Source organism: Sparus aurata, chromosome 1 (genome assembly GCF_900880675.1).
Source record: "Sparus aurata chromosome 1, fSpaAur1.1, whole genome shotgun sequence".
Taxonomy (NCBI): domain Eukaryota; kingdom Metazoa; phylum Chordata; class Actinopteri; order Spariformes; family Sparidae; genus Sparus; species Sparus aurata.
Genome location: NC_044187.1, coordinates 13,801,637 through 13,827,546, shown reverse-complemented (window position 1 = coordinate 13,827,546; position 25,910 = coordinate 13,801,637). Strand labels below are relative to the sequence as shown.

General features: G+C 41.2%; 2 protein-coding genes across 5 annotated transcripts in view; one reads left to right on the top strand and one right to left on the bottom strand.

The window, feature by feature from the left end:
• Window positions 1-44: 44 nt before the first annotated feature.
• Window positions 45-12,362, bottom strand: prmt9 (protein arginine methyltransferase 9). Of its 2 annotated transcripts, none has more exons than XM_030424641.1 (13): window positions 11,995-12,362; window positions 11,308-11,507; window positions 10,989-11,137; window positions 10,643-10,879; window positions 10,314-10,481; window positions 10,098-10,200; window positions 8,774-8,883; window positions 8,414-8,606; window positions 6,960-7,143; window positions 3,684-4,365; window positions 3,222-3,375; window positions 1,223-1,345; window positions 45-688 (listed from the first exon to the last, which is right to left on the bottom strand). In XM_030424641.1, exons 2-13 carry the CDS (start codon window positions 11,503-11,505, stop codon window positions 446-448), a joined length of 2,544 nt encoding a protein of 847 aa, XP_030280501.1. In that variant the 5' UTR covers window positions 11,506-11,507; window positions 11,995-12,362; the 3' UTR covers window positions 45-445. The 2 variants fall into 2 exon arrangements, with proteins under 2 accessions (XP_030280501.1, XP_030280494.1); XM_030424634.1 differs by having other exon boundaries at window positions 11,947-12,361.
• Window positions 12,363-14,092: 1,730 nt separating this feature from the next.
• The window catches only part of arhgap10 (Rho GTPase activating protein 10), a 53,306-nt gene continuing 41,488 nt past the window's right edge, over window positions 14,093-25,910 (top strand). For 2 of the 3 annotated variants that reach the window (XM_030426332.1, XM_030426322.1), the window contains exon 1: window positions 14,094-14,683. In XM_030426332.1, coding sequence (XP_030282192.1) covers window positions 14,530-14,683 — 154 coding nt within the window. In that variant the 5' untranslated portion in view covers window positions 14,094-14,529. Of the gene's footprint in view, window positions 14,684-25,910 lie in introns of all 3 variants that reach the window. The other variant, XM_030426318.1, reaches the window with a different exon arrangement.

The window sequence follows — 25,910 nt, the reverse complement described above, 5'->3', positions numbered from 1 at the left end:
CACTTGTTTTTCTTTTCTTTTTTTTTAAATGAAGAAAATATCAGTTATTGTTGAAATGTTTTTATTGATACCAACAAACATCTTTACAAAAACAACTGAGCCCATAATAAAGGGACAACTATAATAGTCATATAACATACTTACAAACAAGTACAAATTATAAATGTCCTATTATTTTTTAGCACAGTTTGAAATAAAAACGTAACATGAAGGTTCAAAAATTCTATTTCTATATGATAGTTTTTTTGTGTGTCATGAGGCTTTGACTAAAGCTCAAAATAGAGATCCAATGTGGGTGAAAACTTGGAAATTTTAAAACAAGTTTCCCATTTATGAACAATGACACTATAGAATGTAAATCTTTAAACAATACCAGGAGAGGAATTAATTACTGTTTGTGTTTGAGGCATAAAATATATAGAAATTAAACAACAGCGTTGGGAGTTTATTGCTCCATTGGCCGGGGGGCGTTTGCTACATGGGCTGTCATGGAGATGGTGCTCTTGTGAAGCTTCACAGTGAGGCAGACCCAGTCACCAGCTTGTACCTCCAGGGGCTGCTGCAGCACAACAGCCGCCTGCTTCCAGTGAGAGTTCTGGCTGAAGGTGCTGACGCTGATGTCCTGGTCCAGATAGATGTGGTACCAGAAGGGAATTGCAGTTATTCTGCCTCCAGATGTCGCCCGGACCTGGGAGACAGGGATATTGTTTTAATGGTACATGAGAATAGTCAGCTTGAAACTATACTGTACATCGTACCTGTATATCTCTTCAGTCACGTTTTGTTGCCGATTATACATGACCCATGCAAAAACTTCAGGATCAGGATGCAAATCCTGACCAACACGTTATTTCCAGTTCTTGCATTTAATGTTTATGAGCTTTGCAGATATTGCACCTCATGTTAGATCGCTGAATGAATGCTAAAAGAACGATGCGGAGAGATGAGTGTCTGAAAACATTTGAATGTTTCAAAACTGAACTATTTCAAACCCTTTCATGATGCAAAGTTTTATATCTGAAGATTCAAACTTTGGTTTTGTGCTGAGTTTATAGTTAGGAGGTAAAGTTAAAAGTTAAAGTCAAAGTGAGACGTGCACAGCATGTCTTAATGACTGAATAATTTCTTGGTTTTTAGTGCAATATGTTCATGTAACAGGAAGTAGTTCAGGGTTTTTCTGACATTTTTGGCATTCATTAGTCCTATGTACTGTGTATCTTACCTTCACTTCTCTGTCAGTGTAGTTTGCGGTGGCATTCATTAGGTCAAGAACAAAGAGCTCCGCAGACTCGCTGAGATGCCTGCACTCCAGTGTGGAAAAGTCCAAAAACACGTGGACTGGTACCTAGAGTACATAAAAAGATAATCACAATGTTAGCAAGTTTTTACAGCACATAAAAGGAAAGGACCGGCTGACATTACCAATAAGGAGCTACATAAAAGCCCATAAAAAACACCAGGAAGGAAGAGCTACTTGAATCTGACAGCGGTGAGACATAAAACAGGTGCTGCTGATGCACAGGTTGGCAACCGCTGTCCACATTAGAGGGGGAAATTGATCTCTCCCACAAAGTCAAGGCAGACTGCTTCCTTTAAGTGCACAAGTTAGATACTAAAGTGTTTATCATTGTGGATTATTTCAGAAAAAGGGCTCAGACCTAAAAACGCTGCTGCAGTATACAAAAAATCAAGCAGAAGCAGACTTGTTGTTTGTAGTTGTTCTAACTCTTTCTCACAAACCATTATTTATCCACATTAGGTTTTAATTCATAGTGTCAGTGGATAATAATCCAATCACCGATTACTGTTTGGGAACTAATCTTCCACCTCGAAATCTCTTCAAAACTTGACAAACAGGACGCGACTGCAGGGCAGCAGCCTTAAAAGCCGACGGGGAGACCGAGGTGGCAGCACAGAAAGTGTCACCGTTTCCTTTACCACACAACAAAAGAATCTTTCCTCCTCCCTGTCACAGTTGTGTAGACCTCAGAGCCCGCTGTTTGATGTGCTTGATGTAATGTGTACTGATGGATTCAGGTAGGAATGTCTTGGGCCAAGCTGTGTGTTGTGTCTTGTGTGACAGTTGTGCTAGAAAAGTGCCCTCCACCGAGGGCTTCAAAGACAACATCTGTTAAAACAAACGACCGTCCCGCATGGGGCCTGCGGAATTAGAGCACAAGCACGATGCTGGGAAAAAAAAAAAACCTAATAAAAAAAGATAATTTCCAGACCAAATAAAGAAAAAGAATTCAAAGGGACTTCACAGCTTCTTTAACGCAGCTGGGAAGCAGACATCAAAGAGTGGTGCACAGCAGAAACAGTCCTGGACCTTAAAATTCTGAGTGAAAAGCCTTGTTCAACAAAAGACAAAAAAACAGTCTGAGCAGCCTGTCTGATTAACTTATACAAGTCAAATCTGTTCTGAGAATTTTTTATTTTTTTTTACCTTTATAGTCTTGCACTATAAGTCGATCATATTAAACCCACAGGCAGCGCATTTGCACCTAATGGGCAAGCTTTGAATGTGAATGATGCAAGCGGACCAACACAGCATACTGTATGTGAAAAACTGTCAATATTGACTCTTGCATCAGGAACGTGAGATTCACTGTTGCCTCAGTAACATGAGACAGAATACAAGATACCAGTGGGCTGACACGTACAAAAGGAAGCTTTTGCAACTTGTCTTGTGAAGACTGGTCAAGTTTCAGGATGACAAACATGATTTGTGTTCTTCAGTGTTATTTCTTATGAATTGTTTTTGGTATAATTCAAGTAAGAACACATTTCATGATTAAAATGACTAACTTCCTGATCATGTGACCTTTGAGATGACGACTTGTGTTTAAAAAGAGTTTGTGTTCTCCACACTGAGTAGATAGACCTTGAATCTGGTTTATCAATATTTCACCCAGTTCAATAAAGTGAGGCCTGCAAAATTATTAATTGATTTATATGTAATAACAGTATACACAATTGAACACCACTACTCGATATTTGTTTTCTAACATAAAACATTCTTTGGTTACGATTTGGTTATCAAATAGCTGCAACCAGGACAAGTAAAAAAAAATAAATAAATAAATACAATGTAGTGCAAAAAGGTGTCAGTGCCACGTGCAGAAAACCCTGCAGTGACCATTATTTACCATAGTACGATCATTAAATGTAAATTAAATATGTTAACCTTGGTACATGGTAGCTGATGTAAGTATACTTACAGTGAACTGGTTGATGAAGGGAGCAATATTGAATCCCAGCGTTGGCTCCTGACCCTGGACAGCACTTTCCAGGAGCAACGTGTCTGATTCCACCAGCATACCGTGAACCACAATCTTTGCCGGGAAGATGCTTCCTCCTTCCTCCAGCAAACACCTTATACAGATCATGGAAATACATTTTACTCTACAATACGTTAAACTACAGCAATAAAATGCATGGCCCACTCTGACCTATGGAAGCCCTGAGAGGCAAGAGGGAACAAAACATTTGGGTGATTTTTTTTCCCCCCGAAGTTCCATTATTATTTTTCATGTGCAAAAAATGGCAGAAAAAAATGGTAGTGAAAAAACAGGCAAAAACACAGGAGAGAAAACAATTCAGATCAGACTTAAAAAATTAGTCACCAAAGTTTTCTTTCTGACTTGCCTCTCAGGGCTTCCGTACAGGCCACTCACTCTTACCTGGCCAGTGAAGCTTTCTCCATCAGCTTCTGTCTGATGAGACCACAAGTCTCGACACAGTCCAGAATGATGGCGCTCCACAGCTTCTCTCTGGACGGCCTCTGCAGCATCCCCTGCTCATCCTCCACATGGTTGAGCCAGAACTCTAGGTGGTCTTCTGGGATGTTATTAGAGCGGGCCAGTCTTTTTAAGACTTCCTGTTGCTTCTTCTTTTCCACAGAGCTGTACGCTTTTACATGACCGCGGCTGGCGGCGATGAGGGAGAGCAGAGAGAAGCCCTCTGACACGTCGAGGACATAGAACAGGTCACTGCAGTCTAACTGATCACCTGATCTTCGCTCTTGGTTTTGCCATTTAACCTTCAGCTGGGAAATGAGTTTGGTCAGCGCGCTGCAAAAACTCTTATGGTAGTCATGATTGTTAAGGAGCGCCATTTCTGAACATTCCAGCATGCTGTAGTCTTTAGTTTGATTCTGGTCAGTCTTGAGGCATGCTAGCGCGCTGCACAGCTCTGCCTCTGGGTTTGGATTTGAAACGGGGTTTTCACAGTGCTGTGAATCCAGACGCTTGTCTAGGCGGATTTCACGGCCATCTCTCAGCACAGCGACACTACAGAGCCTCAAGTAGGCATCTCGGCAGGAGACTTCAACAATCAGCTCGTCTCGAGGCTTCAGGAAAAAAGCTGGAAAGAATCACAAGAGGAAACAAGAAGTGACTTGGCCGGATTATACTCGAACTGTGCAAACTTCAAAACAGTTTGGGCATGAAATTAATAAAATCTGTACTTAATATGGCAAGACATTGTTTTAATCTTGTTTACTGCAAAACATTTTAATTCTTACCAAGTATCTTTGTCATACTTTTAGTCAAAATATTTCACCATTTCATTTCTACCAGACAAATGGAATTGCTTTTAAGACCATTTCCATTTCTTGCATTGGCAGATTTTTGTTTTTTACTTATTACAAGCAAGAAACACCTTGCATTCAATGTTTTGTTGCTTAATTTTGAAGCAGCATTTTTTCCAGGGTCCTTTTTTTTGGAGCCTGACAGATGCATTGGTCACTGATCACTGATACATCTGTATCGGCCCATATAGTGTCCGTGTCGACATGAAAACATTTTTTAGGGAACATAATGCAGAAAAAAGGTGTTTAGGGTACATTATAATTTATGACATTCTGACACCTTTATGTACGTGTCTTTTATGTGTTTCTATCTGATGACTACATTTGAGGGATCATCGCCAAAAATGTGCTTATGTAAATATTCAGTGTATATAAGAAATTCAGTCAATAAATCTGTAACAGAATTTTTTTACGCATCAATAGAGGTATCGGCCCCAAAAATATGCAGTTACTGATTTAAATCAAATGATACCAATGTTATACTTCATTTATGTCAAGTGAGAGTTCTATAGCTGTTTGTGCTTAGATAACATTTGTAAAGAGGGTACTGTAAAAAAAAAATATTTTGATATTTCTCAGTTGTGTTATTGGTGGTAATACTCAGGTATTATATCAGCATTAGAACTGAAAATGTCAAATGACATTCAGTCTCAGACTGTTGTGAATACAACAAAAGGCTTTATCTACACCTGTTGTGAAAAAGAAAACTTGACAGGGAGGTAAAATAGAGGGGCGTCTTATGCTGTCCAGGTTGTTTTGGGGCTTAATAAATAGAATCAACCTGACATGGATATTTTGAAAAGGGTGAAATAAAAAGAGAATAAGACAGAGAGAATAAAAAGCCGGAGACTCAAAGAGAGAGAAAGGGAGAGCGAGCCCAACTGAGAAATGAGATTCAGGGGACCGGCTGCACAGAGGGAGGGGGAGAGGCACAGAAAGGATTCCTACAGGAATAACATCTGCTCATGTCTTCATGTCAGCGCTCGCCTCGTCAGACGCATTTGGGAAAAATGCATATTTATTGCCTATAAGAATTTCATGAACACTAAAGAGTGTCACAGGCGATCACGGCGCACACGTCACAGCGACCGGGAAACGGATGTTGGTGATCACCGGGAAAAGGTGGCGGCTCCCCTGACGCTGCCTTCACCAATTAGCGCTGCAGTGAAATGCTGTTGAGCCCTGTTTGAAAGATGATGTACTGCAATGCCAACTGGAACATGTCACCTCATGTCAGTGCCTATTAGGTTCACAGTGGCCTAGCATAACGGGAAAGTAAAGAATATACAGAGCTCCCAGTGACACTCTCTTTAAACTTTTTCCAGCTCTAGTCACTGTAAGTATCTTGCACATCAAATATCAATCTTATTTTTAAAATAATAGCTTTATTGTGAGCCTTAAAATTCATAAAATGTGTGTTATATTTACTTGGTACAGCAGTGTATTCCATTACTGGGTCTTGTAAATGTACTGGATTTTTTTACACTGGGGTATTGTGGATTTCAGTGACGATAACTCATTTTGAAATGTGAAATATGTCTGCATTAAAAAAGGTCAAAAAACGGCTGGACCACCATCATATATTTCGTTGAGTTCTGCACTTTTGTTATTTATAAATGCTTCTAACAATGTTCAAACATTGTAATCCATAATTCCAGGAATTAATCAGAGTGAGGAAGGAAGTCAGCCACAAGTCCAAACGTACCGTGAATAAAACTTCAGGATATCTCAGCGCCTGTGCACATTTCTGTCGCGTCAGATTGCATTCAACAGCAATGGTGGCTGTTTGAACACAACGACTCCCAAGAAACCCCACTACTTCTTACTACGTTTGTTTTTGTATGGATTTGATTGAGAGACCCCGAGCAGCAGAAATGACACACTGTGCGTTCTTAGTAAGAAAGTGTCTGGTTTTTAAGTCTTTCAGGGAGCTACATATTTCAGAAACATTTATTCTTCATTTAACTTTTGGCTGCAGTAAAGTGTTGATTATTAAAAGGGCCTCGACTTACATACTTACTGCTATTTTTTTTGTTTTCTTGTATTCTTTTAAATGTTTTAACTGAAACTCCTGTTACTTTTTTCTTGTAACAAAGGTTGCATTCGATGTATGACATGCTTTATAGATTAAAGTTTGATTGATTGAAATATATATCCTGCAACATCCCTGGCATTATTTAATACAGCTCAGACGTGTAACACTGTACATAGTCAACAACATACACTGCCCTCATCTGATGCAACAAGGAAATGCACGATAAATACCGGGAGAAGAGACTATAAGCTGAGCAGAAGGAAAAAAAAAGTACTACTCAACCAGTAAAAATCTGTTACAATTTTGTCTAAATGTATGTGAAATTAATCCTACCCTTGGTGCTGTGGACAGGGTAGATGGCTTGCTCCCAGCAGGTGTCCTCCTGTGGTCCAGTAGACAAACTGCTCTCCTCGTCCAGGTGGAGCTGGAACCACACAGCCAGAGCGTCCAGCTCGCCCTCCTGAGTGACAGGGAGGTGGATCCTCCGAACCTCCCTGGAGCTCAGCCCCTCCAGCTCCTACAGATCACCAATACAGCACGATTAAAGAGGGGGCAGTGGAGATGTCACAAGGATGTTGGCTAAAATGTCAAAAATCAATTGAAGTTTGGCTGTCTTAGTAACAAGTACAATATGGGTAGAAAAGTGTGACCCGATTTTGGTTTGTAAATTACTTTTCTTCGCTTTAAGTCAAGCCGAGGACAGTTATTTAAAAGATGAATTATGAGTTTAGCAGGTTAACTGCATCATAGCATCATATGTCAGTATCTTGTAACTTCTCTTTTCTGGTACTTCAAATACACTGTATATGTTTGGATGTTGTTTAGTGCTTGTTCTGCATCTAATAAACAGCTGTTTTAAAAAAAAGGGTTCACAACAGTGTGGGGATTTAAAATAAACGAGCACACACTGCCTCAATGCACCTTACAGCAGCTGTGCCTCTCCCTCTTTAGGGGCACTTTGGCTATTTTTAAAAAGTTCAGAATCACCTTTCCTAAATGTTTATACTCATTGCAAGCTCTGCTGATATGATATAGGAACAACTCCCTGAAGCCTGAGGTTTAGAAAATGTTTAGAAAAGGTGTTATCCAAAAGCCTGAGACGACAACTCTAAAACTCTTAAGTCTAGCCATGATTTAACCTTCTTTGTTTGGAAACACAATTCAACTTCTGACACTCTGATTTAACTTTCAGAATCCTCAAACTTTTCTGATTAATAAGACATTTTCAACATGATCCCAGACTTATCCACTTGAATGGAAAATTGCAAGACTAAAAACAATACCTTTTAAATGCGGAACAACAACAAGTGTGGATTAATATTCTCAGCGATGATAAATATTGACAAATTATCCTACAGGTACCGTCTGGCAGATGAACAGCGTCTCTCCAATCTGTCAAGTGTTCCACCGACAGCTAATAAATCAGGCAACAATCCCCGCAGGCCTAAAGTTAAATTATAAGTGGCCACTGACGTGCAATTCTTTAGCCTGTGAGGCAGCCAATACTTCAGCTTCATGGGACCAATAAACATACGGTCAGGTGAATTAATTATCTCTCCGAGGTTACAATATTCTGCTTCACTCAAGGCAACAAATACATATTGAATATGAGGATTTCTCACAAGGCTGCATATCTGACGCAAACATTGTGCAAAAGTGAAGTGAAAGCCCATTAATTTGATAGCAGGTGAATTGATTAAATGATCATATCATGGGATGATACATGCTGAGCTGAAAGTAGCCCACACACAGTTCATCAGCTTCCGTCATCCTCTGTTTCTGCTCACCTGCACGTTGTTGAAATCTATGTCGAGGGCTGTGAATGGCTCGGTGAGAGATTTATATCCGCCTGGCAGTCTGCTTAGTCTCTCTGTAGTGTACGGCTCCATGGAGTCATCGGGTTCAGAGCTGCAGCTCACTGGGCTGTGGAGCTCCCCGGCTGCAGACATGGACAGACTGCCCACCTCAGACACGCAAAGCCTGCACGAAAAAAAACAACAACAGGGATCTCACGACAGGTCCTGACAACTTCCTCTGTTTGTCTCAAAACAATTTCCAAGAACTGAGAATCTCACTAGTTGGAAAGAAATTAACTCCAACACACACACAGCCTATTCAAAGGAAGTCAGACGGACTCCAGGGCCTACCTGTGATGCCTCCGGATCTCAGCGCTTTCCACAGCCATACCAAACACCGTGGCTCCAGCCGGAATGACTCGTCCTGTCGCGGACTGTTCCTGGAACTCATTCTCACCTCTCTTTAGAACAAAACACACGAAACACGTGCTGTTGATAAAACCATTCGTAAAATGTCAAAACTCAGACTGTAAGCTCAGATATCATGGAACACGCCCCACGAGATCTGCACTTTTCTGAATGTTTGAAAAGCAAATGCCAGGTGACACGTGTAATGTTTTTTATACTTTGCCAGTTGACACAGAGTGCCTTGAAGCCATCATTAGTTTTATTCTCTGTGAGGCTAAAACATTTTATTGGAGACCTCCGAGCACACACCCTGAATGGTGACACAGCTCTGGCATCATTATTTAAAACTCAAGTGTTTTTCAGCTCTCTGAAGATTTTATGAGAGGGGTTTTAGACCCTGTATGTCAGTGGCGAACGGCAATAGATTTTGGGTGCAAAGAACCTCGCTGACAAGTTAAAGGGACAGTTCTGGTTTTTGAAGTGGAGTTGTATGAGGGATGTATCCAAAGTTATTGTATTACCTACAGGTGCTGAATGACACAGCCACGGTTTGGAGAAGCAGTAGGAGTACTGGTGTAGGAAGCTAAGTATTTTAGTCACTGAAGTAAATATTTTAATCAGTTTAATTTAGAATAGCTTAGTCTTCTCATCAGACAGCCCCCTCTGACAGAACAGAATCTGACGCCGTTACATTTTTATCTTCAAAGCCACCAGACTAGACTTCAAAAAGGTAATTCTGCATGGCAGTACAAAGCAATTGTTGTTCCACTATTACCTCTATCGGTTTGTTTGTTTGTTTGTTTGTGTTATGGTGGGACTTTGGCGAATCTGAACTTACAATTGAAAACACTGAAGTCAAAGAATAACACAAACAAACTACCTGATTCAGGTAGTCATAGGAAAGCAATTCCAGTATTCAATGGGGTAAAAATGACTGTTTTTGTCAAAGGAGTCTGGTGTGTCGGGAGAGAGTTCCCCGTCAAATTGGTTGTTTTAGGTGGATAAAACATGCTTTTGTTGCTGCCCCCCAACCACAGCAGTACATTGATCGGCCTCCGTGCTGGTACTCCTGTCTGCTTCTGCTAACTTGGACATCCTAACCGCAATCTACTTTTAAAAAACACACTGACTCTGTAAGTACTGTATCTTTTACAACCACACCTCCAAAAAAAAAAAAAAAAGAGCCCAGATTGATATAATATGATTGCACTGGGGCAAATGTAGATCTAATTTCTTTCCCCTGTTTGTGTTTATCTACACAAGTCACCTGTGGAGGTAGCAGCAGGTGGTGCCAGGCGTGAATGAGACTCTCTATGATGCCCTCTCCAAACAATCCTGCATCCACCGTCTCCGTCACTACCAAGGACACCCTGAGAGAAAGCAAAAAACACGAGTGACGTTACTCAACTACTAGACATGAGCATGAATTTCACAACAGCACAATTAAAGTTTAACATTGATGTGCCTGTCGGATTAACTGTACTTGTGTGGGATGTCCTTTGGCACTTCCATCTCCAGAGATTTCATATGGAGGATCTTGATGCTGCCATCCATCCCGTTGGCGGCCAACACCTCACAGGCCAACTCATACATCGTCTTTGACAGTTCACAGGCGTACACCTCAGCAGCTCCTGCCTTCTTAGCACACATCCTTAACAGAGAGGACGAAGAAATCAGAACAATGACACTCACGCATGAAACGCAGGTCATATTCTAGCTCAAAAACGCGTGAGTTGGGTTGAGACAAGGATAGAGTTCTGATTTACAAATGAAGAATTCAAAGCTTCCAAATTGTCATGGAAAGTATCTCACCCAAGGATCCCAGTGCCAGTACCTATGTCAAGCACAGTGTTGCAGCCGCTCTGAACAGCCTTCTGAATGGCTTGCTGATACTTCCGGTTCCTGCCGTGGTCGTTGAGCATTAGGAAATGCCAGCGCTCCACCAGCCAGTTGGCCACACGGTAGAAGTTCTCCCTGGCTTCAGGATAGTCCGGTCTCAGCTTCAAGGCTTTGTGGAAATGACCTGCGGCCTCGTCTCTGAAGCCCATTCTGAATAAGAAAAGGAGAAACACAATATTGCAACAAAAAAAAAAAAAGACACATAATCAGATAATTCTTTTGAACAATCTAAAACAACAATGGAAGATGAGGATCATACCTGAACAGGTGTTCACCCATGCTGTTCAGGATAACCTCATCAGCAGGAAACAGTTCCAGCGCTTGCTCATAACAGTCAAACAGGTCCTGGATGCGGCCCACAGAGTCAAGCTCCTCTGTCCACTTGAAAAGCGTGAACCTGAAGGAGTCCTAAAAGGAGGAAGCCACAGAATTTCATTTCAAAACTGAAGATCTTTCAGTTCTTCAGCAGCAAACTGAGTGAGAGACTCCTGTGTGTAAGGATTGTGGCTGAATATGTTTTCACAACCTTTGGCAGTACATGTGGGCAGACTAGTTTTCAGAGTGTAAACAGTCATTACCTTTGCAAAGTCCTTAAACATAGGTGCAAGGTTGAGGACAAGGAGGTAGTGCACAAAGGCAGTTCCATAATCTTGGTTGAAGAGGCACTGCTGGGCGCTCTCGAGGGAACTAGAGACCAGCTCGTTCCTGGCAGGGTCCTCTCTGCGTCGCCTTCGACTCCTTCGGCCGTTCTTGGGCCGTGCGCTGGCATTTGGCATCCCTTGCAAAAAAAAAAAAAGTAAGCAGAGAGTATTGGAACTGAAGGGGTTTCATCTTTCTTCATACTTTTATTGTATTGAAGTTTAAATTCTGGTATGGTGACAACCTTATTTTTCAGTCAACATTTTTAAGTAAGAAGGTCAATATTTTGACTCACTAATTTTGATTTACATACAAATTAGTTTTGATTCAGGAGATCTGCTGATTTTGACTTAGCAAATCATTTTTGAAAAAATATTCTCAAAGTATTGATGATCCTATTTGTGATAAATGGGCTTCCATACATGCCACACCTTTCATGACAAATTATCAATTATCATGAAATAACGTCAACACGAATAGGAAATACTACATAACTAAGAAGAAAAATGTGAGCCAAGACACTTTAAATAAAATGCTAAGTGTTTTACAGGCTTCAGCAGCATATTTTCTGGACTTACTGTGTGTTGTTTTGGGTCACAGGCTGTGGTGTGAGACGGAAAGATTACCTGCAGTTAACTCACGGTGGCGTTGTTAATTTTGCCAACAGACAAAACAAAACGTAAACACCGTAAACATCGCAGCTAACGTTATGTCCAATATAAAGTCGTTAGCATCCTTGCGAGCGACCCATTCCTTTAGCAGCAGCCAGCGTTAGCTAAAAACGTAAAGGCTGCTCTGACAGTCACTACGATAAGTTAGGTGCATGTCGAAAAACGGCCGCATTTGTCCTATTTGACGTTATAACTGCTAGGTGCTCATTTTTACTGTAAATCACATCGCTGCTAACGAGCATGCAGCATCTATGATGTATGCCGCTGAGCGTAGAAACTTGTCCGTGCGCTAAACAGCCCGGAATGAAACACGTCGCCGGACAAGAGTTCCGCGGGGAGCAGTTGTAACAAGGTTTATTGTATTTTAAGTAACGAACAGTGCGTATAAACCGCGGAAAACGTGGTGAATGGTGATTTTCGTATTTACTCAACTTTATTCTAACAAATTCGGAAAGAGTTAATGTTGCCGCCTAAGATTTGCCTCCGGTGGAACCAATCACAGGCGAACGTCGAGGCACAATCAAAGAGAATTAAATATCAAGATAGTTCACACCCTAAGCGCACCGTGTATCTTAAATCATTCCATATGCTTTAACCTGCAGTGAATGTGTGGAGTTCTTGAGGTTAACCCTGTGATACTGCTTATTTGCACACACTTGTCAACTTTAAAATAACATGGCGTCGTCACTGCTTTAGATTGTGTCCTATATTAGGATGGCAGGCTGATTGTAGCTCCACCTTTAATCACTCCCCACTGTTTGTGCAGATCTGTCTGAGGCGGTTGAAGCCTTTGGAGGAACTTAAGCCCATAATCTCAGGAGGCTTTAATGCAGTGCTTTTGGTCACCTGTGTTTAGTTTTTGAGTTGGTTTCTGTTGCTGCTGGTGGTTTACTTTGTTTGCTGACTTGCACAGACATGCAAAGACTGATTTATCCAAAAGGCGAGTGTTGACTCGCAGACTTTCCTTGTTTTTAAACTTGTGGGTTGTCTCCTTCTGTCAAAATGGTTACTAATTAGAGAAATTCCGCTTCTACATTCTACCAGAGTTATGAAAATAGTCATGAATTCTGTATTAGTGTTATTTAAAAAATGGTAACAGCATGAGCTGTGCACGGTTCATACGTACAGTACAACTCTGAGGTACTTCTCTCAAGTATTTATGTTTTCTGCCACTTCATGTTTTTACTTTGCCACCTTTCAGAAGCAAGTATTGTACAAATCCAGATTTTCCAAACTAAACTTTTGATGATATGTATTGTTATTGATGAAACATTTCAACACTCTAGCTAAACCCCGCACTAAGCTACTTCCACTGTAACATTTATGCATTGTTAATAGCGTTCGACTAACATAATATATAATAGTACAAAACAATCTTTGCTCAGTTTTGTGCATATCTAGTATTTCACTCTTATGGGCCTGCTTAAGTTGCATTCCTCTACCAATCGCCTACTTCAATTGACTTTGAAATGGAGTTTTTGTTGTCGTTGTCATCTTTATGTAAGTAAAAGATTTGAATACTTCTTTTAGGTCTGTGCAATATATTAATATTATATAATTATCCTGATGATATTATGAAACAGTCTAAAATTGTTGGGATTATTATTCTAAGTCCATGTCAATTTAGTTTTAATTCAAACGTCATTACACTCAGGGTCCAGATAAACCCATTCAATAGAATGAATTACATACAAAATCACAATGAAAGGTCATTGTTTAAAAAAGGAAATGGTATACATTATTACAAAGAGACAGCTGCACCAGTCACTCCACAGTTGGTGATTGTTGGTGTGTATATGACCCATTCTTCGCTCCTTTTATAATAATAATAATAATAATAATAATAATAATAATAATAATAATAACATTTATTTATATAGCATCTTTAAAAACACTCTTGACAAACACAAGAAACTCAGGAAAACAATATTACAGAATAAACAGTCAAGTACTGCTGGCGTCTTTAGACCTGCAAACAACTGAAGCGAAGGCGGAAGTAAACATGACTAACCCCTCTCGCAGAATCTAGGTACTCTCTGGCAGAAGTTTGCTACACGCACGCAGATGTCAGCAGAGTTTCTCAATCTGTCACTTTGCGAGGTGGAGTGCGTTTGATGGAGGAAGGAAAAAATCGGACACAGCAGCTATGGCTCTCTGACAACCCCTGTGAACCGGCCTCAACCGACAGCGTGTCGTTGTCACCTCTCAACCGCTTCTTACCTGTTAGCCATTTGTTTTTCGTGATTTGACAACTGTGGAGCAACACCCGTGCGCCCATGTCAGAAGTTACCATGCTAACAGCCGCTAGCTGCTGCTACTTGACGTAGCTATGTTTTCTCCGCTTGCCTAAAAAACGCTATTTTCTTTTACTGTATCGTCTAGTTTTAATAAGTCTTTTTTTAAGCTACAAAGCGAGCGTCATTTTTGACCCCCAAGTTAATTTTTTCCCCCCTTTTCTGTAAAAGCGAAGCTATCAATCTTGTCACAGAAATGGGACTACACCCGCTGGAATTCAGTGAATGCTATCTGGACAGCCCCTGCTTCAGGGAGAAAATCAAGGCACACGAAGCAGAGCTGGACAAAACTAACAGGTTTATCAAAGAACTGTACAAAGATGGGAAGAACCTCATCAATGCCACAAAGCGTGAGTTGACTTCAATGTTCCTTGAAAGTCTTTAAGGTCAGTCAGTAATGAGCCATGCAGTCCATTACAGAGCAGCTGCAGATGTGTTCACTTTCATAAAAAAAAAACAACAACTTATTTCCCAGTGATCTTCTTTTCCATATGCTTGTGTCATGAGTGAGGAAATCAGCCTGCTCAACAGATGAACTAATTGTGAAGTAATGGAGTTGCTGACCCGATGACAAGACCAAGGCGTTGTCTGTCTTATCTGTTTGAATATTGCTGTCTTTTTTTATTCTTTTTTTTTACTCTTTCATGAGGATTTCATTGGAGAAATGTGAGGCCTGTAGTTCTTGGAGAAAACCCCCTGTTCTGTTTGCTCTCAGTCACACACACACACACACACACACACACACACACACACACACACACACCTCATCTGGGCTCAGGTTATTAGATTGTTATCTGTGTGAACTCTAGTCCAAGTGGGCTGGGCTTGTTTCAAGGTGCCCAGTGCTTACAGGCAGACTTCAACACATAGTCATCAAACATGGACTGCTGACAAAGACTCTGTAAAAGTGTTTTATTAAATCAGAAGGTAATGAAAACCTCTCCAGTTGCAGTCGAGCTTGGTCGTAGATCATCTTGACGTGTCTTGAAGTCCTGTGTGAATATAACTTTTGACTTTATTGTTATTTTTTTCCACACACTGATGCTTTAGTGTCCCAGACAGGTTTTTTGGGGCATGCTCCAGCAGCACTGCGACTGCTGCTTTGGACTGTCGCACAACATGTTTTTTTGACATCCACAGACAGACACTTTTTGTTTCAGTGCACTTAAATGTTTCCCCTCAGGAGAGCCTGAATTCAGAAACTTGCACAGTGATCTAAGTTTAAGCTGACTTGTCGGTGCTTGGCAGCTTTTGTCAAGCAGGATTTTTTCGTTGGCACATTTTAGGTGTTCGGAGACACTTCAGTATTCTTTAGAGTCAAGGTGACAAGCTGAAATGCGTCGGTCTGACGGTAAAAGTTGATGTTTATGCCGCAGATGTTAAGTCTGTGTTGTCATTGTTCAAAACAACGAAACCACGAAGCAACTCCCTGAACTGCGTGCTGCAGATTGTACGACGGAAGTAGTTATAAGACAGAAAACAATGAAGAGTAAAGTAGTCTGTACGAATAAACTTGGCGTTAAAAGGGGGGCCCACACTTCTGCAGATAGTTATCCAAAATAAACAGATTGAAAAAGAGTTCAGAGTGAAAGTGTTGCTGGTGTTTCGACCGCCTCGCTTCCTCCTCTTTTCTTCACTTCGCTTCTAGGAAGTGGGCGAAGTTGTCCAAGAAATTCCTCCTCCGCTTTAAACAATCGAATATGTCATTTATTAACGTGTCATGAGCACATAGTAATATCGTTATGACTGCGCAGGATTGGCTCGGACAGAAATAAAGATTTTGAGCAAATTGTAGTTAAAAAACAAAACAAAAAAGTTAAGTTAAAAGTTTGTTTTGCTTTTGCATTTGAGGAGTTTAGTCTGGTTTAACAGCATAACACACATCATTGTACCGAACACCTGATATCTGATAACGTGCACTGTGATGCACTGTGATGCACTGTGATGACGAGCCCGAGGCATCCGAACACATGCCTTCACCCTGAAGTAGCCTCTTTCAGTTTAGTTGAGCTCTGAGGACATTGCAGGTTCTCCAGGGTGAATTGAAGTCACTGTCAGTCCTCATGAAGGTCTCGAAGGAGCGCGACCTTGGCTTGGCACGCGGTCGAAAGGTCATGAAGTACGCTGAGACGTTCAGATGAAGCGGCGGTGGCGTAAAGGTGTTTCAAGGACACTTTCTGCATAGTGTTGCGCCAACAACACCAAACCTGTGCTGTTGACAAGTGTTTATAAAGTAGAAGTCATTTTCCTTCTCCTCGGTCAGATTGTCTAACGTGAGGAACCCCGCGTGGACTGATGCTGCTGTAGCTTCTTCTGCTCAACACTGTCCCCCTCACTGTGCAGTTGTTGGTAACAGTTATGCTAATGAAATTATTTGCATACTTGTGGTCTGTTGTACCTGCTAGTACCTGGAGTGAGTCTCGCCGTTTTCTCCTCTGACCTCTCTCATCATGGTGAATATCCACCCCACATATTGGTCAGGCTTTCAGCTCTATTGATTTGTGCAAAACAATCTCAGGCAGGCGTTTGTTTTTGTGTGTTCACCATTGCTTAAATAACACACATGTCCATTTGTCAACCTTGTGTAAGCAGTAGTCGAGCATCCTGGTCCCGTCTTCACGCTTTCTGCTCGTGTTTGGTTTACCTGCCGTGACTTACCGTTGGGAGATTACACGCCATGCTTTTTCAGACTAAGCTTTCAGCGCCACATGGAGTTACCAGGCGACCTCGGAGCGCCGTGGTGAACTCTGGTATTCACTGCTGCACGCGGATGAGTTGGTGAAGGTGTAAACTGATGCACAGTATCCTGTTTCAGGAGGACATGTAGAGTCTTGTATTTCATGCCTTATATGACTGTGGCTAAACCATGCCTCACTATTATATGTTGATTCATTCAAGTCATGCGTCGATGTCAGTTACTCCTCATCAGGTCCTAGTTAGCCTCTTGAGAATAAGAGAAGGAATAGGGAACCCCGGTCATTAAACACTCCTTCCAAGAAGGAGCTGATGGTCACGGTCATCTGCTCTCAGTCTGTTTTACTCTGGAGCTGCAATGATTAGTCGATTTATTGATTGAAAGAAAATGAATTGCCAGTTATTTTGATAATTGTTAGTCTTTTGAGGATTTGCTGGTTCCAGTTAGTCAAATGTAAGGATATGCTGCTTTTATTCGTCTTTTATGATATAAAATGAAGTCTTTGGGTTTCAGCCTGTTGGTTGGATAAAAAAAACACAATTTGAAAATGTCACTTTAAGCACTTTACTAAATTTTTAAACATTTTATAGATTTAACATTCAGTAATGGTTTAATTGTGAGTAAAACAACTTATCTGTCATCATCCAACTGCGACAGCAAATAAAGATGATAATGCCAAAGGCCTGGCTGTTGTCTGTATTATTCAGCCATTATAACAGTAGACTACTATGTACAAAAGGTGTTTCCCACCTTGATATTTGATTTAAGGTGGGGCTGATTAAACAAAAGTTGACCGAGAGAAGCTGTCAGATGTCTTTCAGCAGCAACATTCCAGCTGCAGGTCGAGCTGAAACAATAAGCCAATTGATAAAAAACATGATTGACATCTCTTTTAGCAGTGAAGCGATTTTTTTTTCAGGAAAATTGCCCCGAGTAAAGGAGATCAGCACACTGCTTCTGTTGAGCATCATGTTTTATTGATCATACTAATTTTAACGGTCCCGATCTAACGAACAAGATCTTCTTTTCTCAAGGATGTGCAAATGTCTCTCTTGGAAAAAGGAGAAAAATACCCAAAATTGTGGTTTACGTTGTTTGAACAAAAACAAAAGATTTTGAAGAAGTCATTTTTGGCTCTGGGAACATGTGACCAAACAATTGGCCAACAAACTATTAGCAGAATAATCGTTAATGGTGTTGCAGTCTTAACTTACAGGCAAGGCTCAAACTCAGCTCCGTCCTCCAAGTGGCTGTTAGATTGGCTTTACTCACCAGCCAAAGAACAATGGTTATCCATTAAGTGGCTGGTAAAAGTATAACATTCACTTGTCGTATGGCCAGTGGGAAAAAAAAAGAAAATGCTCCCTGCTTACAGGTATGTCATCCCGCTTGTTGTTCTCCCAGTGACCAGAACAAATAATAAACATAGTGTTTAAATATCTGTCTACAAATAATCCAATTCTTAAAACCAAATGTTCCTGCAGTCTTTCAGCCTGTTCTCAGATTTTGTCTCAGCACACTGGTGTGTTCAATGTAGTCGTAGCTGTAGCTGGAGTATGAATGAGTTATAAAGTTGCAGCGTTGTTAATTTACATTGTCAGTGTCGAGCCCAGCGCCAGCCTGGCTCTTACTACTTGGACATAACTGATAATCTTGTCTTATGAGAATGTGACCCTGCATTTGAGTCTGCTCTTCAGAGAGATGATACAACATGGACCAGCAGTTTGTCTCCATCTGTGTCGTCATTGTTTGTAGTTTTCCAGCTTTGAAGTGGATAGTTGAGCCTCGCTAGATGAACTCAGAAGGTTGTTTTTGATGAGGGGAGTTGATTCGGGGAGGCTAAGCTGTGTAATCCTCTCTGTGTATGACAGTCACCGACAGCCCCCCCGTAAGATCTGACACTCGGCAGTGTAGTAAAATGGTTAATCTAGCATTCTGTAGTAAACACTGGCAGATTTGGTCTTGTTTACAACTGTGGATGAAAGAGCTGTGTAATAAAACGCTTTACTTGCTGTTTTGACCTCAGAGGGATCTGTTGTTTAGACAATCGACAAAAGACAATAGTGGATCTCCCAGTCCCGGGCCTTTCTCAGCCTCTCAGTGACTCCCTCCACTTCTACGGCTGGGAGGATGTCCCACTACGGAAAGACCTTGGTTCTGGGAGGAAACTTTATAGCGGGGCGCGGGGCCAGAGAACCATGACATGGAAGTGCCCACTAGAGGAGCAACATGCAGATGTGCTTCTGTTTCAGAGGGTTTCCTCCACAGGAACTGTGTCCTGTCTGTACCCTCTTGACCACCCCTCACTGTCACTGTCACTCTCAGCAAAAGCATCGGTGTCTTATTTATAGCAGGAAATGTAAACTTGTTAATTTCTCATTTCATCAAGTGTGAGATTGTTTCCTGCACGCACTGTTGTTGCCGCAATCCTCCGAAACGCGAAGTTGGACAGAGCCGCAGTTGGGGGTCAGTCGTTGTCATTTCCCAGCTGGACTTCCTCTGATGAACTGACCGATTGGAAAAATAAAGCAAAATGATTTCTTCTGTCGCTTTCAGTTCCTCTTTCCGGCCATGTGAAGGTCTCTCTTTCTTACTGGCAGACAGGTTGAAGAGTAGCCTGCCATGGTGTGCCTTGGCTCAGTGCTGCTCTCTGTAATCACATTACTGATTCTGCCAAAGACCCACATCCCAATCTTTCATTAAAATCGCATTAGCACAAGACGTGAAGTCATGTGGGAGGAACGCTTTTTCATCTCTAGGAACAACAAGGCCCACTATAAAAATGATAGTGAGTCGCTTGATGGCACAACTGTGCTGTCAGGGTGCCTTTTATGGTAGAAGCAGCAAATGTGGATATTGCAATGTACGAAGTATGAAGCCTCTTAGACTGCGTGATGTACTGTCAGTTTGTGGATATGTAATCAGATACCGATACATCATTGATAATCCACTTGGTCTTTAGTGACAGGATGCGGTTCAGCACTTGCCTCACCCTTCAGACTTGTTTTGAGGATCAGGAAGTCATGAATGAAGTAATCCCTGCTTTGGGGGGAAGAGCGACTGTGGGAGGGGATGGGTGGGCTGGCGCTGCTGAGGGCAAAGGTGGGAGCGGAGTGTGGAGCGGGGATTCATACTGGAAAAGATGGGAGAGTGGAACAGGAAGGAGTGTGGAAAGGCGCAGCATGTAAACGCTGGCAGCCCTTCGAGTGGCCTGGACCAGGCATGTTCTGACCTAAGTGGCACATCTGATGAGAGCGTCGAAATCATAACAAACAACCCCTCCAACAGGCGTCAATGAATACACTGTGGACATCTTCAGCGGCTGAACTTTGACATGTACATACCGTTTCTGGTTTGGTTTGCGGAAAATGTTTTGCAGCAGCAGCAGCCAGAACATGTAACGTTTCCTGCTTTAAGACACACAGTAAATGAAAAGCAAGTTGAGGTTATTCATGTTGACTATCTTTGGTAAACTGCAATAGTGAAATAACGGTTTTTTCACGCTCTAAGTGATGTTTTTCAAGAATGACTGTAATTGAGTAATAATTGCGGCATTTTTGAGAGAGACACGTAGAATACATTTAGTATATATCATGTCATTTTGAGGCAAATGCACCTCTGGAGGAATTATAGTAAAATCTAACTGCTGCTGTTCAGTGGAAGCTTACCGATCTCCACTCTGTAAGGACGTATACATGGACAGAGCAACTATTTCCTTATAGCTTATATCCTTGTTGTCGACTTGCAGAGTAGAGTGTGTTACTGCTGAGTTCACGCATGTGACACCGGAGAATTTGCCCTCAGCGATCGTTTTTTTTCCCCCTCGGTGCACAGTTTCTACAACCACTGTAAATGTAGTTGTGAGAACATGCCTGTGTCAGAAACGGCAAATGTCTGCACAATGACAGTTGTACTGAAAGTAACGTCTCTGCAGTGTTTTGGTGTCTTTATCTCCATAGATGTATCTCTGCTGCTCTCCTCTGCCGTCTGTCAGTGCTTGAGTTCGACACACTCAGAAGGACTTCATGTTGCGTTCAGGGCCACGTCTTAAACTCTGACATCCACATCGATCTGTACAGCAAAGGACATGTGCGCTAACAGTGATGTCGTGGTGCGTTCAAGTACACCTCAAGAAAAATGGACGTGACAGTTGTCGGCGACGTAGTCTAAAAATAAACATAGCCGTCGGTGCGGATAGACAATGTAAATCCAACACTGAATTGAATCGTGACCTTGAAACAGAAAAACCAATCGAATTGTGGATTTTGGAGAATTGTGACTCTTTTTTTATTCAAAATCCTTTTTAGTGAAAAATGATTTAAAAATCTGATACAAGTCCACAGCCTTGTGGACATTAGTAACTTACAATCTATTAGATAAACTAGATTAGGACTTTTTAAATATTTAAATCATCTAAAAATTAATTACTGGTTGTCATAATTAATGTTAAGTCAAAGGTGCCTTTTGAAGAGCTAAACTTAAAGGCTTCGTGTCGGTGTCTGAGTTGATGTTCATTTTTCACACGTGTGTTTTTCTATCTCAGCATTTTGTCTCTTTGTGACAGTGGTCTTGTTAAAAGAAAAAAGAAGCAGCTTCTGCTTTGTTGTGCGATGTCTCCATAATAACCAGAGTCCTGTCGTTCAGTACCCTCCCCATTGTGTCATCTTTGTTTTTCTTCCCACCTCCTCTGAATAGGGGCACCAGGTTTTTTTTTTTTTCCCCTCATGTTTTTCCTGTTACAGAATGGGCTGGCCTGTAATATCAGATAGATGTAAGGTGGGGTCTGTATGACTCATACGCTGAAGCCAGTAGACTGGGGTCTCTGGCTTTCTGCAGAGAAACTAGCCAAGTTTGACAGTTCCCAGGTTTGCTCTGAAATGCCTTTCTTTAAAAGGCAAAAAGCCGGAGAAGCCTTTGCCTTGGACTCTTGTGTGCCTGAGCGTGTGTGTGTGTGTGCGAGGTGTTTTTATCTTGTGATGATTCTTTCCTCGAGGACAGCAGCTATCATTTCAATCTGTTATGCAGACCTCTCTCATCTGACACTTTTGTTTATTGCTCCACTGATTGTATCCAGTTGATCTATGCTGTTTTGACTTCAATTGACAGTGCACAGGGACACAAACGCTGCCTCTATTTTTTTCCTTCCCTGAATGTTGCCTGACGTCGGTTTAGCAGCCGGAGGAGCTTCGTGTAACCGGATAATGTTCATTCTTCATGTTTTATGTAATGAAGTCCACACAGCTTGGCCTCATATATTCTCATATTAACTGTCCACCCTGCAGTGAGTTAAACATGCATGTGCAGCTTGTGTAATCAGATTGTGGATGGGCGTGATTCGTACACCAAGCTTACATATGGCTCTAATAAAGAGCCTGCAAATCTATCCATTGACATCACTGTTCCTGGAGTACACGCTAATTGTCCACACAGACCTGAGCCTTGATGCTGCCTTTGCTGAGATAAAAGCTACCCTTAATATACTAATGCAATGTACATGACGCAAGTTCCCCCTGCAGATATAAATGTACATCATAAAACGAGGCAAGTAAATTGTGAAAGAAATGGCAAAGCAGTGCATCATTCAACAACCCAGTTGCATTCTTGCATTCATTACGCTCTATTCAATCATATGATACTTTGGAGACTGCTCGAATGCTATTGATTTTAATGTCAAAATGCCACCAGCTCTTCATTATCTTTGACAGCACAGTGACACTGGATACTGCCCAGCTCTTACGTCAGACACAATATAGAGTGTTGAGGCTTTGTAAAGGTGTGTCAAGGTTCAGCGTTATGTTGTCAAAACATGTTTTTTACTATGTGGGAGAGCAGCCGAACTTTCCACTCTAGGTTTCTGTGTGTTTTGGCATAATTTGAGCACTACAGTTGACCATCAAAGGGCACAGCTTCACATACTAATACTACTACTACTACTACTACTACTAGCACTACAATTAACAATGGATTATAACATGTGCTTCTTGTTTATAACATAGACACATGTTGTAGCTGAAGCTTCATTCTTGTCTGGCACGCAGGTGGAAAATGTGAAAAACTAAAAAAAAAAATATTGCTAAATAAAGCCAAACAAAGGCAGAGCCAAATCAAGTGAAAAAAGATGTGATTAGCAGAGACACAGCAGGAGCATGAAATAAGAAAAATATACAACCTCTAAAATTGCTTTTCTATAAAAGGTTTAAAGCGTAAACGTTCATCTTCCCCACGCTCCTCTGGCAGACTGCTTCACAGCTTACAGAGCAGCAGCTGGGCACTCTTAGTTTCAAGCCTGGATATGAAGATCATTAGAAGGGCAAACAAAGACTATTGAGTTAGAGCAATTACAGTAAATGCTATATTTTCAAAATGATGTCACTAAGATGGGGTACAGTGATGGAAAACAGCAAGAGGCCTAGGATCAAGCTTTAGGTGAAGTCATAATTGAAAGGCACTGGGGGAGGAGGCAGAAACATGAACAATCCCAGCAAAACACTCTCTCTTTCAGAGATGTTAGTTGAAGTAGTGGTAATTTATTTTTTTCAGACTCTTCGGGACAGTTTAGCTGCATGCTTCAGCAGGAAACAATGCATGTGAGAGCAGATAGTTTTAACCAAAACAACGTGCTGAGAAATGCTGATCCTTTGGTGATGGCATGAAACAACAACAAAAAAGGCAAAAAGCTGGAAAACAAAAAACAAAAAAGGAAATGAAGAGTCCAGGTTTCTAGTTTGCAACCTCCACTTCTTCTGCTCTGTTTATTACAGACACAGCCAATGTAGCCTATACCACCATCTTCTGACAAAACTATTCACATAAACGAGTTTATTATTATTATTTTTTTTTGCGACGTTTCACAAATTTGCTTCCAATTCGATTGGCAGTTAGATGAAAACTACTATTGGTGGTGAGTGGAGCGACCCGTGTTCTCACCACTCATGTTAATGACAACGGACTTCCACTCTGTGTTACAAGTGGACAACGGAAACATTAGCGGTGGTGGTGAAATATGATCATCGTGGTGCAGTCAGCACAGGAGGCCTGCATCAAGACAGAAAGCCTCCCAGTTTAAGTCTAGGAGAGGTATAAGAAGCTCAGTCCAATGAGATCTACTCCCAATGTCCTGTTTCCATCCTGCTTACTGGACTAACGCCATGATAGAGTTAGGCACATAGAGCGTGCCAAGGTTTGTGTTGTCTGCAGTCATTCCATGTGCTGCAAATTAAGGACTATTGCCTAGACCAGAGTGACCATAGTCACCTTTTATGGACTTGGACACCCTGGTTGGGATTCTAGCTGTCTGTGTGGTTTAGATTCCCTCTAGATTTTAAAGTCACTTCAAAGAAAATTGCTATGTTCAGTGTTTGCTTCCAAAATAATGACCCGACAGGCTTATGTTTGCCATACCTTTATTTTCAAAATAATGCCCGTAACCCGTACTTACACACTCCCACATAGCAGTTCATCAGGTTGTGTTTACACCTGTTAGAAGTCACCTTTGTGACAGAAACATTTTGGCCAATAAGTGAAAAGCTTTTAGTGGATGTTTAATGTCATTTCAAAAATGATTTGCTGTGGTTGACACAGGTTTATAATACACATTTTCTACTCTGAACTTTTCTATGCTACACGAATTCTTGCAGTAACTCATATCTGATTATATGATGGTCATAGCACATCCCATAATATTCCTCCCATTCCTTCTGACCTCACCAAAAGACTATCTTTAAAGCAGTACCTGAGCCAGAGGATTTGACACTCTGCTGCTAGTGTTTGTCAGAGTCTTGTAATGTTGCCTGTGCAGTGGCATATTTTATGTCCGTGTCTACGTGGTATCTAGGGAAAGGACAAGTGTACTGTAGACCCTCTGCAGTCTTGATTAATGATCTGGATTCAGGTCTGTGCAGTGTCTTGCAGAGGTTCTTGAGCCAAGAAATTAGCTATTATGAGGCATAAACAAGTCATGATTCCTTTTGTTTTGATTACTGTCATACGAATATGTTTGCTATTATTGTACTGTTGAGGCACCTTGCTTGTTTTGTGCTTATGCACAGTTGTATAGCATTTTTTTGTTGTTCAAACTTATCTTAAAGACAACAATTACCTCACCCCCAAGAAAAGACAGGACGTTTCCTCCAAGTGCTATATAAAGACCAGCTCAAAGGACAAACAATTGTAAATACTCTGATACACAAGCTGTCCCATTGTTTGGTTTGCGTCCCTTTGCTTCCTGTATTTCAACGACTTGGACAAATTAGCCCGTGGAATCACCCGCAGGTGTTTTGGCTTGCCCATATATCCTTGTGTGCTTTGGAATTGTAAAGATGTGAGATTGAGCTGAAGACCGTCCAGCAGTGTATGTCAAACTGTTTGAAATAAACAGCTGAGGCAGAAGCGATGCCCTTTGTGCCAGGCTCAGGCAGACATTGTCCAATACCTCTCACATGTTTAAGCTTTGGGCTTGACTGCAGATTTAATCCATAGCATGTGTACACAGACTGCCCCGAGAACATGGAGTGTGTAAGCTGCAGGATAGCCATGGATGGATATTAGCAAGACATAACAAACAGCTCAAAGAAATGAATAGTTTTGTGGATTATTGTTCTTAACAGAAAATACACTGCATTTGCAAAGATCTAGGTAATAGCTAAAATATGGATTATTGAAAAAAACCTGAATTGACATGAACAAAACCCACTTTGGGAGTCATGGAAGAAGTACCACATTACAAAAACATCCCAACTAAAAATCTAGCTGGTGACCTGATAACATGGCCCCTTTGAATAGGCAAAACTTATTGGGTGTTTCATTATAGATGAATCTGCAGATTATTATTAATAAAATGTGCAATTTCCAAACTCAAAACTGATGTCTTAAAATTCAGAGTC

Coding starts and splice junctions, on each gene's coding strand:
- prmt9 (XM_030424641.1), bottom strand. CDS start 11,505: ATGCCAAATGCCAGCGCACGGCCCAAGAACGGCCGAAGGAGTCGAAGG. Junction 1,346..3,221: donor CCTTCATCAACCAGTTCACT/GTAAGTATACTT, acceptor TATGTACTCTAG/GTACCAGTCCACGTGTTTTT. Junction 689..1,222: donor ACACTGACAGAGAAGTGAAG/GTAAGATACACA, acceptor CCTGTCTCCCAG/GTCCGGGCGACATCTGGAGG.